The 17,309-nt window shown below is 40.5% G+C and overlaps 1 protein-coding gene across 1 annotated transcript; it reads right to left on the bottom strand.

The window, feature by feature from the left end:
• Nucleotides 1-4,284: 4,284 nt before the first annotated feature.
• Nucleotides 4,285-4,997, bottom strand: LOC139353745 (uncharacterized). The gene is made up of 2 exons (XM_070998067.1): nucleotides 4,771-4,997; nucleotides 4,285-4,540 (listed from the first exon to the last, which is right to left on the bottom strand). The coding sequence occupies exons 1-2, from the start codon at nucleotides 4,995-4,997 to the stop codon at nucleotides 4,285-4,287; spliced, it is 483 nt and encodes a 160-aa protein (XP_070854168.1).
• Between the last annotated feature and the right edge of the window lie 12,312 nt (nucleotides 4,998-17,309).

The following is a 17,309-nucleotide window of genomic DNA, read 5'->3' as shown; positions in this document are numbered from 1 at the left end:
TTTGTATATCTGCTTAGAATACTTATTGAAGTATTGTACTTAAGTCGGCCCGTGTACATAACATTATGTGCATCACGCAACCAATTAAATTTCTACATGGTGCATCACATAATAATTCTTTTGATTGCAGAGCTGTATAGTCTAACTTACTTGGGAGGGGAGTACTAACTGGATTACACTCTTCCATATTAAATTTTCTCAATACATTTTTAATATATGCTGACTGACTAAGACAAATCTCTCCATTAGTTCTATCAATTTTAATGCCAATAAAGTGTCTAATTTCACGTAAATCGGTCATTTGAAACTTGTTATGAAGGTAAGATTTAAAATTGGACATTTTATCAGATTTGTTTGTAGCAATTACTACATCGTCCACATATAACAAGACATATATATTTCTCGAAATATCTCCCTTATCCAAAATATAAATACACCGATCAACTCCTAAGTTTTTAAATCCAACATCCTTCAACACACTTTCAAAAACTTCGAACCAACATCGAGCAGCTTGCTTAAGTTAAGTTAAGTTTACATACTTTATTTTCATAAGAGTGATTCAGGCCTTTTGGAACGCTCATGTAGATTTCATCCTTTAGAGTTCCGTTTAAAAAGGCAGTTTTTACGTCCATATGATGAACCATTAAATCGTATTGATTTGAAAGTGCCAACAAAAATCTAAAACTGGAAATTCGTGCAACTGGTGCAAATGTCTCATCGTAATCAGTCATATATTCTTGAGTAAAGCCCCGCGCTACAAGTCTTGCTTTGTACTTTACTAAGTTCCCAAATTCATCTTGTTTTATACTAAATACCCATCTGCAATCAACTATGTTTTTATTTTCTGGCTTATGCACTAGGGACCAAGTATTATTTTGAAAATGAGAATTAAGTTCATCTTGTATAGCTTTCTCCCAGAAAGATCTGTCCTCACGAAACTTAATTTCATCAAAGGTATTAGGAATATCATTTAAGCATATTTGAGTATTCATGAGACTTCTTTCTAAAAATCGATATGAAAATTTGGGTCTACTTTTAATTCTTTCACTGCGTCTGATTTCTTGGTCACTTTTATTTTCTTTTAATTTATCACCAGCTTTAACAACTGGATCGGCATTCTCTAGACATGTGGAATTTTCATTGAGTTATTCACTTAACTCAGAATCAACAGATTCATTATTTTCTATCAAAGGAAAAACCAACTCTTCATTTCCTTTACTTAAAGATTCATTATATTGTTTAACAGTATTACTTTGAACCTCAGAATCTTCCCCATGTAAAACTCTTGATTTTAACATGTTTATTTCATCCACCACAACAACTCTTGCTGTCATAAATTTCCTCGATTCCTCAGACCACAACTTATAACCATTTGGTTCATATCCAACAAGTATAGCTTTAATTGACTTTTCGTCAAACTTTCTTTTTCGTATTTTATTCAAAGCATATACCGTCGAACCAAATATTTTAAGATATTTCAACGGTGGCTTTTTGTTATGCCACATCTCAAATGGTGTTTTATTAATCTTTTGCAATGCTCTACTTGGGGATCTGTTAATTAAATAGGTTGCTGTTAAAACAGCCTCACCCCAAAAACGCTTATTGAGCTTAGCACAACTGATCATAGATCGAGCCTTTTCGGTGATTGTTCGAATCATCCGTTCTGATACACCCATTCAATTGTGGAGTATGAGGAACCATTAAATGATAGCTGTTGCCTTTTTCGACACAGAAATCACGCATTTCGTTAGAAAGATATTCCCTTCCGTTATCGAAATACAAATTCACAATTTTTAAATTGAAGTGAGCCTCGCTCTTCGCTTTTGAAGTCTTTGAAAACAAAAAACACATCCGACTTATAAGTTATTAAATAGGTCACACAGTAATGTGTATACTGATCAATAAAGACTATATAGTAGTTCTTATTATCAATGGTAGAGGGTGTTATTGGACCACAGACATCGGAATGGACAACAAACAATGGTCGTGTAATATTTTCTTTATTTTTAAATTTTTGAAACTTTAATCTAGCTTGCTTGCCATTTATACAAGCCTCGCATAATTCATGGTTTAAATCAATATTTTTTAATATATTAGTATCTTCAAAAAGACTATTTCGTTTTATTTCTAAAAATTTTCCTACACTTATCTGGCCTAATCTTTCATGCCATAATCGATACTCTGCACTATTAGAAATTTTAGACGTAAATATTTTACTGTATAATTGAAATTTTATAATAGGTACATTACTTGCAAAACTTTAACACTCGTATCCTTGTTTATAGTCCTAAGCTTAATCTCTTGGTCAAGAAGACGTGTTTTTACAAAAGCTAATGTTAAGTTACTTTCAGATAGAGTCTCTATTGCGGTTATAACTACATCATAACTGGGTGGAAGAGTTAGGAGTAAATGGGAAATTTTACCCATATCATCTAACTTTGCTCCTGACGCGATAAGTTCAGTAATGAGATCATCGAAGAAATTAAAATGATTAAGGAGTGAAGTGTCACCTTTTAATTTCATGGCTAAAAGTTTCTTTCGCAGAGATAGTTGCGATGCCAAGCTTCTTCTCTCATAAATTGCATCTAAGTTTGCAAAAATCTTCTTAGCAGTGCTTTCACTGTTAGCGTAAGATAAGAAAGCATCACTTAAATATTCAATTATTAAACTTTTTGCATTTCGTTCTGCCTTTTTTATCTCATCAGTCACTTCTGCATGAGTTTCATCTATGACCCTCAAAAGATCGTGCTCTTCTAACAGCGCTCTCACTCTGAACTTCCATATTGAATATTTTTCACCGTCAAACGGTTTGATATTTCTTTTCCCTTTATCCATTGTATGGTTCTCTATCAAAAACAGCACCCCAACAACTACCTCCTCAGCAACACCAACAGCAACCCTTTACAGCAATGTTTAGCAACAGCGGCCAGAAACTTTCTACAGCATTAACGTCGCTCAACACTGTCCAGCAACAACGTCTTTCAGCAGCAGCACTGTCTGGCAACACTGTCCCGTCGCAACGTGGAGATTTGCGGCAAATTTGTCGAAGCGTTTGTATGTGTGCGTTCAGGAAAGATTTCTCGGCGAATTCGTAAGTGTGTTCTAGAAAGATCACGGCGAATTGGTGATATGTATGCGCTTCTTCCTGGAAATAGAAAAATGTTTTGTTACGAATTTGTCGCAGCGTTATACACAAAACTAATTTAATCCTCTTTATTGTTCAGGAATTCCTTTTTGTTCTTCATGGACCACTCCGCACGCATGTACATATATGTACATACATATGTAGATGCGCATATTCGAATGCACACACACACATATAATTAGTTCACTTTTATGCACTTTCAAATTGTAACAATTAAAACACTATTATTTATTCACTGCAATTGTGTCTGGGCCCATATCCTATGGTTTTGTTAATGAATAGATGTAATACAATTAAGTATTAAACAGACAACCTCCCAATGAACAAATAATAATGCAAGCTTAGATTGTGTGAACCGCACGCTCTCAACGCCAGAATCGGAGTGAACGAGAATATCAAGAGAGAAAAAGAACAACGAGAAGATAGGAAAAAGAAGCACGTTAGTCCCGTTTCCTTAAGCGGTTGCCTAGGAAACCAAGACATCGAAATGTGCGTCTACCTCTCGTACACATACATTCATGCAAACATGAATTGCACAATTATCCATGTGACTTTTGTATATTTGAACATGCAAACTCCAACATGTCTTGTTAATAGCTATCAATCTGGCGCCCACAATTTTCATGCTAGAAAAAAATGTTAAATGAAATGTATTAGTCTCGTCAATACCTATTAATTGACCCCAAAAAAGTTTTCCACGCCCACTCAAACGCCCATAACTCCTAAATCTGTCTACCGCCCACATAACCATATATTGAGATCGCGGGTGGGTGGCGCATTTCAATCTCGCTTTTCTGCTTGCATATCTCCATTTCCCTTTGGTCCCTTTAGATGAGTAAAGAGTATCTGATAGTCGAGGTACTCGACTTTAGCGTTCTTCCTTGTTTTATTATATGTTTACAGTTTTATATAAAAGGAATAGTGATAAGTAGTTTTGAATATAGTTTATTTAATAGGGATTTTAGCAGCGTCGTTCTTTTACTTCGTGTATATTTTACGTCTTTCTTCTCCGTCTCTCTCGTTCTAAGTGCTTGCCGAAGACTTCCTTTTTCATCATCTGTTCATCTGTTCATCTGTTCATCTGTGGTGTGTTCGGCAGACAAGGATGCCAGACCAATTCCCACATCTCGGCCATCCTTCTAAGCATTCGTCCCGAATGTATTCTCGTCGTCCTCGGAGGATATTTTCATCCACGGCTTCATATACTCAGCGCTAGAGGTAGTGTATCTTGGTCCGTCCGTATTTAGCGAATCCTTTACAACATCGTAAGTGTCCTTCGGTTCGACTTTTGTAACAAGGTAGGGATACAAGTAGTTAGGCTTTAACTTAAGTCCACCACCAAGTTGCGTGCGTTTGATAGCGACAATGTCGCCAACTTTGTATGTTGCTGCTGGTCTACGTGAGGTTGTATGAGTGCTTGCTTTCATTCTACAAAGCCAGGATCTGTTGCTTTGCAGCTTTGCGGATCTCGTCTCGATTGTCCTAAAACATTTGTATCAACTCTTGCTCAATCATTTCCATCGACTGGACGTCTGCTTTAGTGCGCATCTTGATGCCTACAAGAAGATCGAATGGAGTTGTGTGTGTACGTCGAAGTAATTGTCTGCTGCACCTGGCTTACTTACTTGCTGGGATCATCTATAGACAGTTTGTACAGTACAGATACAATTGTGGCGTTGAGGCGTTCGACTTGACCGTTTGCTCTGGGATCTCCAGTTGGTACTGCATGAAGTTCAATGCCCTCGTTTTCACAATACTTCTTGAACTCTTCTGAAGTGAACGCTGTGCCTCGATCGGATATTATTTGAGCAGGATTTCCAAATATTGCGCTCTGAGCTCCTAGTCTAGTCATTACGTCCTTAGAGGACGTTGCTTTCTTAGGATATTGCCAACAAAATTTGGTGCATCCGTCAATGACAGCAGGCATGTGCCCGTACGCCTTGTGGTTTGATTCGAAAGGTCCCAAAAAATTTCGAAAAATGTCTTTTTTCATGAGCCTGCCGAATGGTTTCACGTTGAAGGAACGGTGGTACAACTATTAGTTCGTCGTCGTAAAAATATCGTAAAAATAAATTGTTGTGGATAGATTTATCAGCAAGTATGTATATTATGGCTTTTAACTCCTCGTCCTGCGACTGTTGGGAAAGGAAACTTCGTCACAGCTTTCGTCATGTCATCTGAGATGCTAAACGATTGGTTTTCAATACAATGGCCTAGAAACTCGATTTTTCTTTTTAGGAAGCAGCGTTTCTTTAGGTTGTTAATTAAACCATACTCCTCACAAGCAGCATTTCTTTAGGTTGATAATTAAACCATACTCCTCACATCGCTTGACGATTGTCTTGAGATTGGCTACTGCTTCGCCTTCGTCTGCAGCTGGGACAATGATGTCGTCGAGGTAGGGAATCGCAATATCAGATCGGGTCCAGTCTCGGAAAATGGAGAATTCGTGAGGCCAAAAAGGACTTTCAGGAACTGGTACTGGCCATTGTGAGTTACAAAGCATGTTAGCTTGCGGCTTTTTTCATCGACATTAACTTGGAAAAACCCGTTTTTGAGGTCCATCGTGCTGAATACATGTGCATCTTGCAGACGGTCTAATTGGTCTTAGATCAAGGGAAGGGGAAACATTACCTTGTTGATCCTTCTGTAGTCAATGCAAAGTCGAGTTGTGTTATCGCGTTTCTTTAGCAGGACGACCGGACTGCTGTACTTGGATTCAGAATGCTCGATGATTCCGTCCTTGAGCCATTGTTCGATTTCATCATCTACAATACACCGCCCGCTTGTTGTTCCCGAAACCGATAAGAAAAATGTTCATAGCACTTAGTTTTGGCTTGTTCAGGCTTACGTACGTTGTTTCACTTACAATGTTGTATTGGCTGCCTTTGTCAATAAGGTCTGTGTACTTGTTATGTAACATATAAATCTCTTAATACATCAAAAGTTTGTCATCGGATACTTTGCGCGTATTTTTCGGAGTTTTAACCGTTTCTATCTTCCCTATTCTTGGTCCAAGGAACTTGTGAGATGGTTCCGAGGACGCCTAGCTGGAGGCGACCAAGCGGGTCGCAGGTTGCGGATAGCGAACGGCCTATAAGGCCAGCTGTGAATAGCAGTAGGCTAGGTCAAACGGATTCCGCCAGACCGAAACCTCTGTAATAAACAGCCCCGTACAGCCAGCGGGTATCTGTCGCTGTTTAGCGGCAGTACCGTCGATGCGAATTGTTCAGCCGCTTTTAAATAGTTGCTGTACACAACCCTTTTTCCCCAAACGCACAACCTACCTCCTTCCTATCCCACACAACATCTCACCTCGGGCCGGACTAAGGTGTAAATCGGACCGTGCCGAGAGTCAGCCCGAGGCCCGGGTTAAAAACTAGTTCGTGGGAATCAATTATGAATGCCAACAAGAATAAAAATAAAACCACAATGGAGCCGGGCACTCCTAAGAAACCCGTGACGGAGGAGAAGGTGGGTGCGACAGGATCTGCGAGCGTTGGCTCCGCCTGTGCTGGCACCAGCTCGGGGGCTATCCCAAAAGGGCCCCACCCCAAACTGGGGGTGATAGGTGGAAGACAGTGGGCCGCCAGCACCTTTGCAAAGTGCGCGCCGGCGCCAAAAACTGCAGGAGGTATGACTAAGACGGTCGCTCCAACCACCGAGCATAATATGCGGAGAAGCGGACTGCCGCGCAGACACTCCGCTCACATAACAGGAGCAAGATTGCAAACCCCTCAGCTGAATGGCTGAAGAAGGTGGAATGGGCGAAGACGGTGCTCCCCAACTACGGGCAATAGAAGCCTAATGCTGTAAGTGCACAGCCAAAGAAACAACGATCTCTAGAGTTGCCTGGACCTGCGGCAAAGAGATCTAGGGTCCAACAGAACCTGTCATTTGCGGAGATAGCGCGGGACAAGGTTCTGATTGGACTGGTTGACAAGGGAAACCCCGGAGGCCGGATCCCAAGAAACCAGTGGAAGGGTGTCGAGGAACAGCTAGCGGTCATCTGCATGGCTTTGCTCCGGGACTTCCCCCAACCGACGCCATGTTGCAAGGAGGCAGGCTTGTTCCAGGGCAGCGTCAAGGTGGTGTCTTGCGACAGTCAGAGATCAGCTGACCTCTACAAGAAGGCGACGGAGAAGCTCGGAGAGGTGTATCCTGGGGCGAAAATCGTTGCACTAGATTGGTGCGCCGTCCCCAGCAGACCACGAGCGAGGATATGGCTGCCGTCGTCTATCAAAGCACTGGAGGACATCCTCTTTATGTTGCAAAGATGCAACCCAAATTTGCCCACGCACTACTGGAAAGTCGTAAAAGTGGAACCTCACGAGTGGCCGATCAGCCAGGCCATCGTGGTACTGAATAAGGAGTCAGTATCCCCAATAGAGGCCGCTCACGGGGAGCTGAACTTCGGATTCAGTGCCATCCGCATCAAAGTCTATAAGGGAGACTCTAACTCGAAGGAGGACCCGACCGGCAACCCAGCCGAGCAGGTCTTTCCCGAGGAGATAGAGGCTCCTGGAGATGATGAACCGGAAGATGGCTACTCAACCGACGCGTCGCTAAGCAGAGGGATACAGGCGATGAATCCGGCGGACGAAGACGACGGCGACCTCAGCGGCAGCGAGGAAGCGGACGTCACAGTGGTGGAGGGGAACTCGGCAGATGTCGCTAAGACTACTGCAAGTGAACCTCCATCACAGTAAAGCAGCGTCGGCTGCCCTCCTGCTCCGCCTGGCTGACGGCGGGGCAGACCTAGTACTCATACAGGAGCCTTGGGTGGTAGGAGGCAAGGTTGCTGGACTGGGTACCAAAGATTTCAAGCTGCTGCTTGATCCAAAAGAAGGTAAAATTCGAACCTGCATTTTAGCCAAAAGGCACCTTAGCATATTTCTGATTCATAATTACAGCAACGGAGACAACACCGTAGCAAGTCTGGAACTTCCAGCGGCTACAATCAGGGTGGCTTCAGCTTACATGGCCTTCGAGAAGGAAGACCCCCCAGACGAGCTTGTCCGGACACTGGTCAAAGATAGCGAGGCGCTCAAAATAGGACTGGTAATCGGCAGCGACGCAAACGCTCACCACACTCAGTGGGGAAGCCCAACAAGCAACAACAGGGGTGAGTCTCTTTTTAACTTCATCCTTGGCTCAAATCTATTTCTATGCAACAGGGGTAATACCCCCACCTTTATCACAAAAAATAGCCAAACAGGTAATCTGCTAGAAGCAGTCAGAAACTAGGGAAGTCTCAAACGAACACTCTTTCTCTGACCATAGATTTATAGAAACCACTTTATCACTAGACCCTTCTACTCCAGCTGAATTCGTCAACCATAGACGTACCAACTGGCGCGCTTACAGAGAAGCCCTACTAAACATTCTTCCAATAGAACCCCCAAATGACAACAGTGATATACTCAGTCTTGATAACATAGTAGGGATGTTCACGAATGCTTGCAACTCGGCTTTCGAAGCAGCCCACCCTAAACGCAAACCGAGAGGAACCAAAAAGCCTCCTTGGTGGACACAGAAACTTTCAGAACTCAGATCCAGTTGCAGAACCCTTTTTAACAGGGCAAAAGCAGGAAATGAGGATCTAAAATAGCAACAGTACAAGTTAGAACAAGCCTCCTACAAGAAGGACATAAGGAAAGAAAAAAGATCAGCTTGGCAGACCTTCTGCTCAAACATAGAGGAAACAGCCGATGCAGCTCGGCTTAGGAAGATCCTCTCCAAAACAACCCCCTCCTTGGGGTACCTTCAAAAACCAGATGGCTCGTGGACAGACCCTAGTGAGGAGTCCCTAAGCCTACTACTAGACACCCACTTTCCGGGTAGTCGCCCGGTAGAACGTCTCCCAGAAAATCATACAGGTCTAGGCATTGACTTGGAAACGCTTCTTTCCGAACGCAACATAAGTTGGGCCATAAACAGCTTCAAACCCTTCAAATCACCAGGACCCGATCATCTCTCACCTGCGCACATCCAACACGCAGGTCAACTTGCCATCAACTGGCTAAAGACAATTTTCCTTACCATTTTTAGGATAGGAACGTTGCCATCAACATGGAGGGAAACAAAGGTAGTCTTTATACCCAAAGCGGGCAAAGCCTCGCACACGATGACGAAAGATATTAGGCCCATAAGTCTGACATCCTTTCTCCTTAAGAGCTTTGAGCGACTGATTGGACTCACATCAGGTCAGTCATGGACTCGAAACAGTTATCAGCAGCGCAGCATGCATATTCAAAAGGCAAGTCCACCGAATCAGCTCTACACGCGGTAGTCAGCCAAATCGAAAAGTCACTCAATCACAAGGAATACGCACTTTCTGCATTTCTGGACATAGAGGGCGCTTTCAACAATGTTCTCCCTACAGCCATAACCGAATCCCTCACCGACCTGGGTGTTGAGATCCAAGTCGTGGAGTTAATCCATAAATTGCTGATGAGCAGAATGGTAACCTCCACCCTAGGAATCTCAACACAAACAAGGTTCGTGAACAGGGGAACCCCTCAGGGTGGTGTACTCTCCCCCCTGCTATGGAACATCGCAGTAAATAAGCTGTTGTGCTACATGGAAGGGGGTGGATGCAAGGTTGTGGCATATGCGGACGATGTAGCCATTATTTTCTCAGGAAAATTTCCTCAGACACTATGCGATCTAATGACCGCCAAACTTCAAATACTCTCTGACTGGATAGCAGAAAGAGGTCTAGGGGTAAACCCCTCGAAAACGGAACTGGTGCTGTTTACAAACAGATACAAGATTCCTCAACTAAACCCACCAATATTAAATAACTGCCCTCTCTCCTTCAGTGACAACGCCAGGTATTTGGGGTTAGTATTAGATAAGCGTCTGACATGGAGACTAAACAGCCAAGAGAGAACGAGGAAGGCAACAATTGCCCTCTACTCCTGCAAAAAGGCCATCGGAACGAAATGGGGCATGTCCCCAAAAATCGTCAACTGGATACACACAGCGATAGTTAAGCCTATTCTGCTCTACGGAGTGTCAATATGGTGGCCCGCGCTAATGAAGCAGACAACCACAACAAACCTAAACAAGGTACAACGAATGGCATCCTTATGCATAAGCGGAGCCCTTCGCACCACCCCCAACGAGGCGCTAAATGCTCCCAACCAGAGAAGACTGGGAGCAAGGCCAGCCGGGCCCTACAGAGGCAGTCAATTTCTACACTGACGGCTCAAAATTAAATAATCAAGTCGGAGGAGTTATATACTCCGAACAACTTAATATCAGGAAATCCTTCAGACTTCCGGATCACTGTAGCGTCTTCCAGGCGGAAGTATTTGCCATAATTGAAGCTTTGATGCTTCTGAACGATGCAAACTGTCAGAATAAACTGATTAAGATCTATAGTGATAGTCAAGCGGCTATCAGGTCGATTATCTCGACCAATACAAACTCCCACACCATATCAAACTGCCGCAAATCTCTCCACGAGATGGCTCTGCAGTTTAAAATTTACCTGATATGGGTCCCGGGTCACCGGAACATTACAGGCAATTGTATTGCAGATGAGCTGGCCAGGCATGGCACTACCGTTCCTCTCCTTCCGGACAAGGAGAACATTGGTATGCCGATGGCCACCTGAAAGCTTAACATTAGAAACCAATATAAGAAACTTGCGAGCCTAGCATGGACACATGTTAAGCACTGTCGCATCTCTCGCCAGACATGGCCAATCATCGACGCCAAGAGAACTTCGGAACTATTAAGACTAAACCGTACCGAGTGCGGAATGGTAATACGAGTGTTAACAGGCCACTTGTTGGTTGGCACACACGCAAGCAGATTGGGCGCGCGACGAAACGATTTCTGCAGAAGCTGCAGGGACGAGGAGGAAGAGGAAACGGTGGAACACCTGTTCTGTTCCTGCCCGGCCCTGAGCAGATCTAGACTGTACCACTTAGGGAATCCCTTCATGAGCAGTCTATCTGAGCTGGCGAACATAAGTCTAAAACGAATAATAAAATTCATTAAAGCAACCGGATGGGAATTATGCTAAGCCAGCTGCAATAAAGGCAGCAGATTTTAAGGAAAGGGGATACAGATCCACGCGGTACCAAAATGGACATTTTAAGGACTAAGTGTGTCAATGATTTGGCAGCCGCTCTAACCTTACCTAACCTATCTTCCCTATGGAATAGTCCTTCGAAATGTGTCCAAAATTTTTACAGTTAAAGCACTTTCGACCACTGTTTCGATTAGGGCACTGTGTTGTGAGTTTTTAAGATTCTTATCCATTTATTGAGAACGCATCTTTTATGGTAGTTTTATTATATTCTTTATTTATTTGGTTTGCATGATAGGAGCAGGGTTAATGCCGCTTCCAACGTCAAGTTGTTTCTGATTTTACAATTTGCCTTATGATCTAAGTAAGCCTAATTCTCGTAGCTGCGCTGCTTACAGTTGGGCGGCAGAGAGACGGCTATGTATATCTTATGTATATAAAGTGTATTTAATTATGCTCTCTTCGGCTGGAGCGCGAGGGTATGTGTATGTACTTGAGTTTGGCTGAGCGGCCGGCGTGTGCAACAGGTCACCGGGTTGAGTAGCGCTACTCTCAATGATTTCAATATATTATTGCCCATCATTTTAAAATTATCAATTGAAACATGTTCAAAGATATTTTCCCATGGTGCCACTTTGAGTTGGCTGACTTTGTGAATACCGGTCTGCTTTTCAAGCCTTTGAAAGAATTGACCTAAGTCAATGGTTCCATTAGTATACAAATCGCTTACATCATAACTTGCTGTAATTTTCTTTCCGTGCTTAAATAAACACATTTTATTATTTACATGCAAGGTCACTACTTTACGTACTTCATCATTGTTTATGACTTCATATAGGTTGGGCTTTGAAGCTTTTTCTATAGATTGCTTATGCAATTCTATTTGATCTTTTCCTGCGCAGGATTTCTGTCTACTTTGGTTTCTGGTACTGACTTTCAGAACTTTATTACTTGTTTGTATATTTGGTCTGTGATTGTTATTCTGGAGAGCGCATCGGCTACATAGTTGTCTTTACCCTTTAGATACTCCACCGTTAAATTATATTCCTCTAATTCAAGTCTCATTCGTGTTAGTTTGGAACTTGGTTTTACCATTGAAAATAAGTATGTCAGTGCTCTATGGTCTGTTTTGACAGTGAAGTGTCTACCATAAATATATGGTCTGAAGTGTGTTATTGCACAATGAATGGCTGCTAATTCTTGTTCTGTGGTGCTCTTGTTGCTTTCACCTTTCGTAAAGGATCTTGATGCGTATGCCACTGGAAGCTGTAGTCCATTTTCGTTTTGAGTTAGGACTGCTTCACAAGCGTATTTGCTAGCATCTGTGATTATGCAAAATTCTTTGCTTAAATCTGGGTATTGCAACAGAGTGGGATTTATTAATGCTGATGTAGGATGTTCGAAGGCGTTTTGACATTGTGTTGTCCGTTCGAATTTTACATCTTTCTTACATAATCTTGTTATGTGACGGGAGTATTCAGCAAAATTCTTTATAAAACGTCGGTAATAATTGCAAAATGCAACGAATCTTCTAGCGCTGTCCGCATCATGTGGGACTGGCAAGATTCCTTTATCTGTGCATTTATGTCCTAAGAAAGTGACTTCATGCATGAAAAATGAACATTTTTCAGGATGTAACTTCAAGTTGTGTTTCCTTCATTTTTCGAAAACATCAGTTAAGTTCTTGAGCATGTGTTTTTCGGAACAACCTATGACTATTAAGTCATCCATATAAAGAAATGCTTGCGAAGGTTCTAATCCAGAGAAAGCTATAGTCATCATTCTCTGAAAAGAGTTTGGCGCTATTTTTAAACCGAATGGTAATCGGGTGACGCGGTACGAACCATTGCTTGTTGAAAAAGATGTTATATCCCGTGAACTTTTTCCAGTTCAATTTGATGAAAACCTGACATTAAGTCAAGGCATGAGAAATATTTTGCTCTACCTAGTTGATCTAAAATATCATCGATTCTAGGGAGTGGAAATTTATCAGACAAGAGTTTTTTATTAATTTGACGATAGTCAATTACTAATCGCCATTTTTTATTTTCCGAGTTTGGAAGTGACTTTTTTGGTACTAACAAAAGTGGGCTATTATAAGGTGATACAGAGGGTTCCACTATTTCATCACTGATGATATTTTGGACTTGTTTTTGAATTTCGTCTTGTTGACTATGAGGATTTCTATTATTTTTTTATATATACGGGTTCATCATCAATTAATCTCAGCATTTGTTTATAAAAATTATTAGTAGTGATCGATTCGGTTTCTAGTCCGAACACATCACTATACTGGGTGCATAATGCTGTAAGTTGTTTATTGAATTGAGGCGGGAAGTTTTTTGCAAGTTGGGATAATACAATTTTTTGTCTGTCTTCTAAGTCCGTTTTTACTATGTCGTTGTTTGAAAGTGGTTCATGATGAATGTTTTTGATATAGACTACTTGATCTGTGTTTGTAGTATTTAGTAATCTTATATATGTATTTTGCACTGTTGCTATGGTATTTGCGATATAGATACCATGCTGAATTTCTTGATTCGGAATTAATACACTGTCTTCTTCTGAATTTATTTGGATTTTTCGGACGACTTGGGATCTTACTGGCAGAATTAGGGAGTTTTTGCCAGAACTGTATGCTATTGGAACATAAATTGGATATTTTAGGTTATTTGGTCTTATTATAAGCCAGTCTTCAGACGGCTTGAAGTCTAATTGACAGTTGTATCTTTTGATAAAATCGATTCCTAGTATTCCATCACATGGAATAGCGAATTGCATATTTACGATATGGAAATCATGTTGAATTATGTACTTAGAAGTTTGAATTTCAATAGAAGTTAAGCCTTTTGATTTGGTAACTTCCTGACTTATACCCTGTATGTTTATGATGTGATTATCTTGAATGTTTTGAAAATTATCACAATTTTCCTTCAATAAGGATATTTCCGCACCTGTGTCTAGTAAGAGAACTAATTCTTTTCCTGTTGCTACGTTCGTGAAAGTGACAAATGTATTTTGACTGAGATTTAAAGTGTGAATTTTCATGTTGTTTACTGTCGTGTATCTAAAGGTGGTTGGGAGTTTCCCGAATTTGTTTGTGCCACTCTAACATTGTTATTGTGGTTGTTGTTGTTTCCCCCACGGCTGTTTCCGCCGCTGGTGTTTCCACCACGGTTGTTGTTTCTGTAATAATTGTTATTTTGGTTATTTCTGTTATAACCATTGTTTTGATTATATCCGTTATTCTGATAATATCTGGTTTTGTTATAATTACCTCGATTATTACCTCCGCGATTTCCACAGCGCTGCGGGTAATTTTTGTAATATAGGACAGTGTTTGGATATGGCTTCATTCATTGTATTAAAGGTACCGGCATGCATTATAGTTTTTACCTTATCTATTTGGCAATTTTTAGTCATTGCTTTCACTGCATGCCGAGTGGAATAACGTCTGGCTAACTCTAGGGATAAGCCATCTGTTATAAATGCACCTTCTAAGGATTTCGTCATCTGCTCAACCTCTTGTGTGTACTGGCTGGCAGTTTTATTGCGTTGTTGTAGGCTCATCAGTTTTGCTGACAACACTTCTACAGTTTCGCCTTTGACCTTGTTTTTTAATCTGGAAATGACTTCAGCTATTGTTGTTTCATCTCCGATTAGATTTCTGGTGACACCTTTTAGCTTTGTTTTTATAATTGAAACTGCTAATTGTTAGTGTTCGCCTTTTATGGATTCTACTATTTCTAATGCATCCATAAAACTTGTTAAGTTTTCAGATTTACCATCGAAAACTGGTATAAGCTTGGATGCTGTGTTAATGAAATCAATATTAGATTGTGCCATTGTGATATTGTTTCTTATTTTATTTTCTATTATGGAATTATCATCAGAATCTGTAGAATTATCCAGATCTGACATTAAAACAGCTGGAATAGTAAGATTATTTAAATCTTGCTCTTCTATTTTAGGATTTGTTTCTGTAAGGTCTTCTGATTCTATTTGGTCACTGTCAGTTTGTTTTGTTGATTCCGATTCATCACCAGTTTCAACTGCTAGGGAAGTGTTAAGTATAGTTGGTACCGATATGTCCAACTTAAACTTTTGTTTAATTGATATTAAATTAGATCGTAGTCTGATCAAAAATTTTGATACTTGGGACCAATGATCTTGATTTAATTTTTCCCTCTGGCCATATATTAGTATTCGTGCTTCATTAAAGCATTTTACTAGAATTCCCACATGTTTTTTAATGGTATTTTTTTTGAATTGGCCTGTTTTGAGTAAGTGACTTATATGATTTGTCAAAGTCAACTTTTATGTTATTTAGCTGCTTATATAATTCATTCCATTCCATTATATTGTGGAGATGAATTATTTCTTGAAGACCATCATTACTATTGTTTTACCTAGTATTGGGTGTTCGTCTACTACTGATTTAACCTGTACCCCTGGGATGGTTGATAGGACAATTGCCTTTTGGGTGCTTGTGCAATGAATTAGTGGAGAGGCATCTAAATTAAATGTTTCAATATATAAGTTTTCTAACTCGTAAATGCTTACTGAAGTTGGTGCAACTAATTGCAGAATTCTTTCTCTAAAATAGATGTCCCTATCAAATGTGTTTGCAATTGCTTTTAGCGTAGCCATTTTTAATTAATTTGTTTTTATTTATTTATTTGTTTTTTATTCCATTTTCTTTAACTTTTTTTTTAAAATTTAAATACAGCAATATTTTTATAATAATGTTGTTTGTGCCAAAATGTTTAAATTTTGTCCAGATCATTTGCCTGGCTCATATATTTATACCCGTTACTCGTAGAGTAAAAGGGTATACTAGATTCGTCGGAAAGTATGTAACAGGCAGAAGGAAGCGTTTCCGACCCCACAAAGTATATATATTCTTGATCAGGATCACTAGCCGAGTCGATCTAGCCATGTCCGTCTGTCCGTCTGTCCGTCTGTCCGTCTGTCCGTCTGTCCGTCTGTCCGTATGAACGCTGAGATCTCGGAAACTATGAGAGTTACAATACTGGGATTAGGCACGCAGATTCCTGAGATTCCTGCGCAGCGCAAGTTTGTTTCAGCACAGTGCCACGCCCACTCTAACGCCCACAAACCGCCCAAAACTGTGGCTCCTACAGTTTTGATGCTAGAATAAAAATTTTAACTGAAATGTATTGTTCTCATCAATACCTATCGATTGACCCAAAAAAAAGTTTGCCACGCCCACTTTAACGCCCACAAACCGCGAAAACCTGTGACGCCCACAATTTTCATGCTAGATAAAAAATTTTAACTGAAATGTATTGGTCTCGTCGATACCTATCGATTGATCCAAAAAAAAATTTGCCACGCCCACTCTAACGCCCATAACGCTTAAATCTGTATACCGCCGGTAGGTGGCGCATTTTAATCTCGCTTTGCTGCTTGCATATCTCCATATAGCTGAGTAACGGGTATCTGATAGTCGAGGTACTCGACTATAGCGTTCTTCCTTGTTTTTTTTTAGACATTTATTGTGCAATTTTTAAAGTTTATAGAAACAGTTTGCGCACATTATTACAACAATTATTATAAGCAATGTATGAATCAATTCTAAGTCTATGGGGTTTGATTCTACCTTATTAATAACATTTGCAGTGGAATCCACTGTTTTTGTATCTATTAAACCCATCTTTGGGGTTGGTGTTCTTAATATATATCTTGGTCTGTCAAATTCTTTGGATTTTTGAATCAATTCGTAAATGTTGTTAATGTTATTCATAAACAACTAGTTTAATATTATTAATTTTGATTTTACTTTACTTTTACTTTTTGACCAATTATTATCTTATTTTACATATAATTTCCTGCCTATTTTGTGTATGGTTTTCAGGCCATACTTTAATCGGGCAACTTTTATGTCGCTCAATTTTTACAATTGTTTTTATAATATAAATGAAAAAATATGCATCGCAGTGCAATTAAAAAAATTTTTGCAACGCAGTGCAAAGATAAAAAAATTATGCGCTCTTGGTAGCGCTGTCGGTTCACACTTCCTTGGTACCGGTGCTGGCTGCACAGGTGTACTTTATGTTGGGGCACCGGTGCTGGCTACACAGGTGTACTCGCAGAACG

The sequence above is a fragment of the Drosophila suzukii genome, chromosome Y (assembly GCF_043229965.1).
Source record: "Drosophila suzukii chromosome Y, CBGP_Dsuzu_IsoJpt1.0, whole genome shotgun sequence".
NCBI lineage: Eukaryota > Metazoa > Arthropoda > Insecta > Diptera > Drosophilidae > Drosophila > Drosophila suzukii.
Note: the sequence above shows the minus strand (reverse complement) of the source record. Positions and strands in the feature narration are given on the sequence as shown.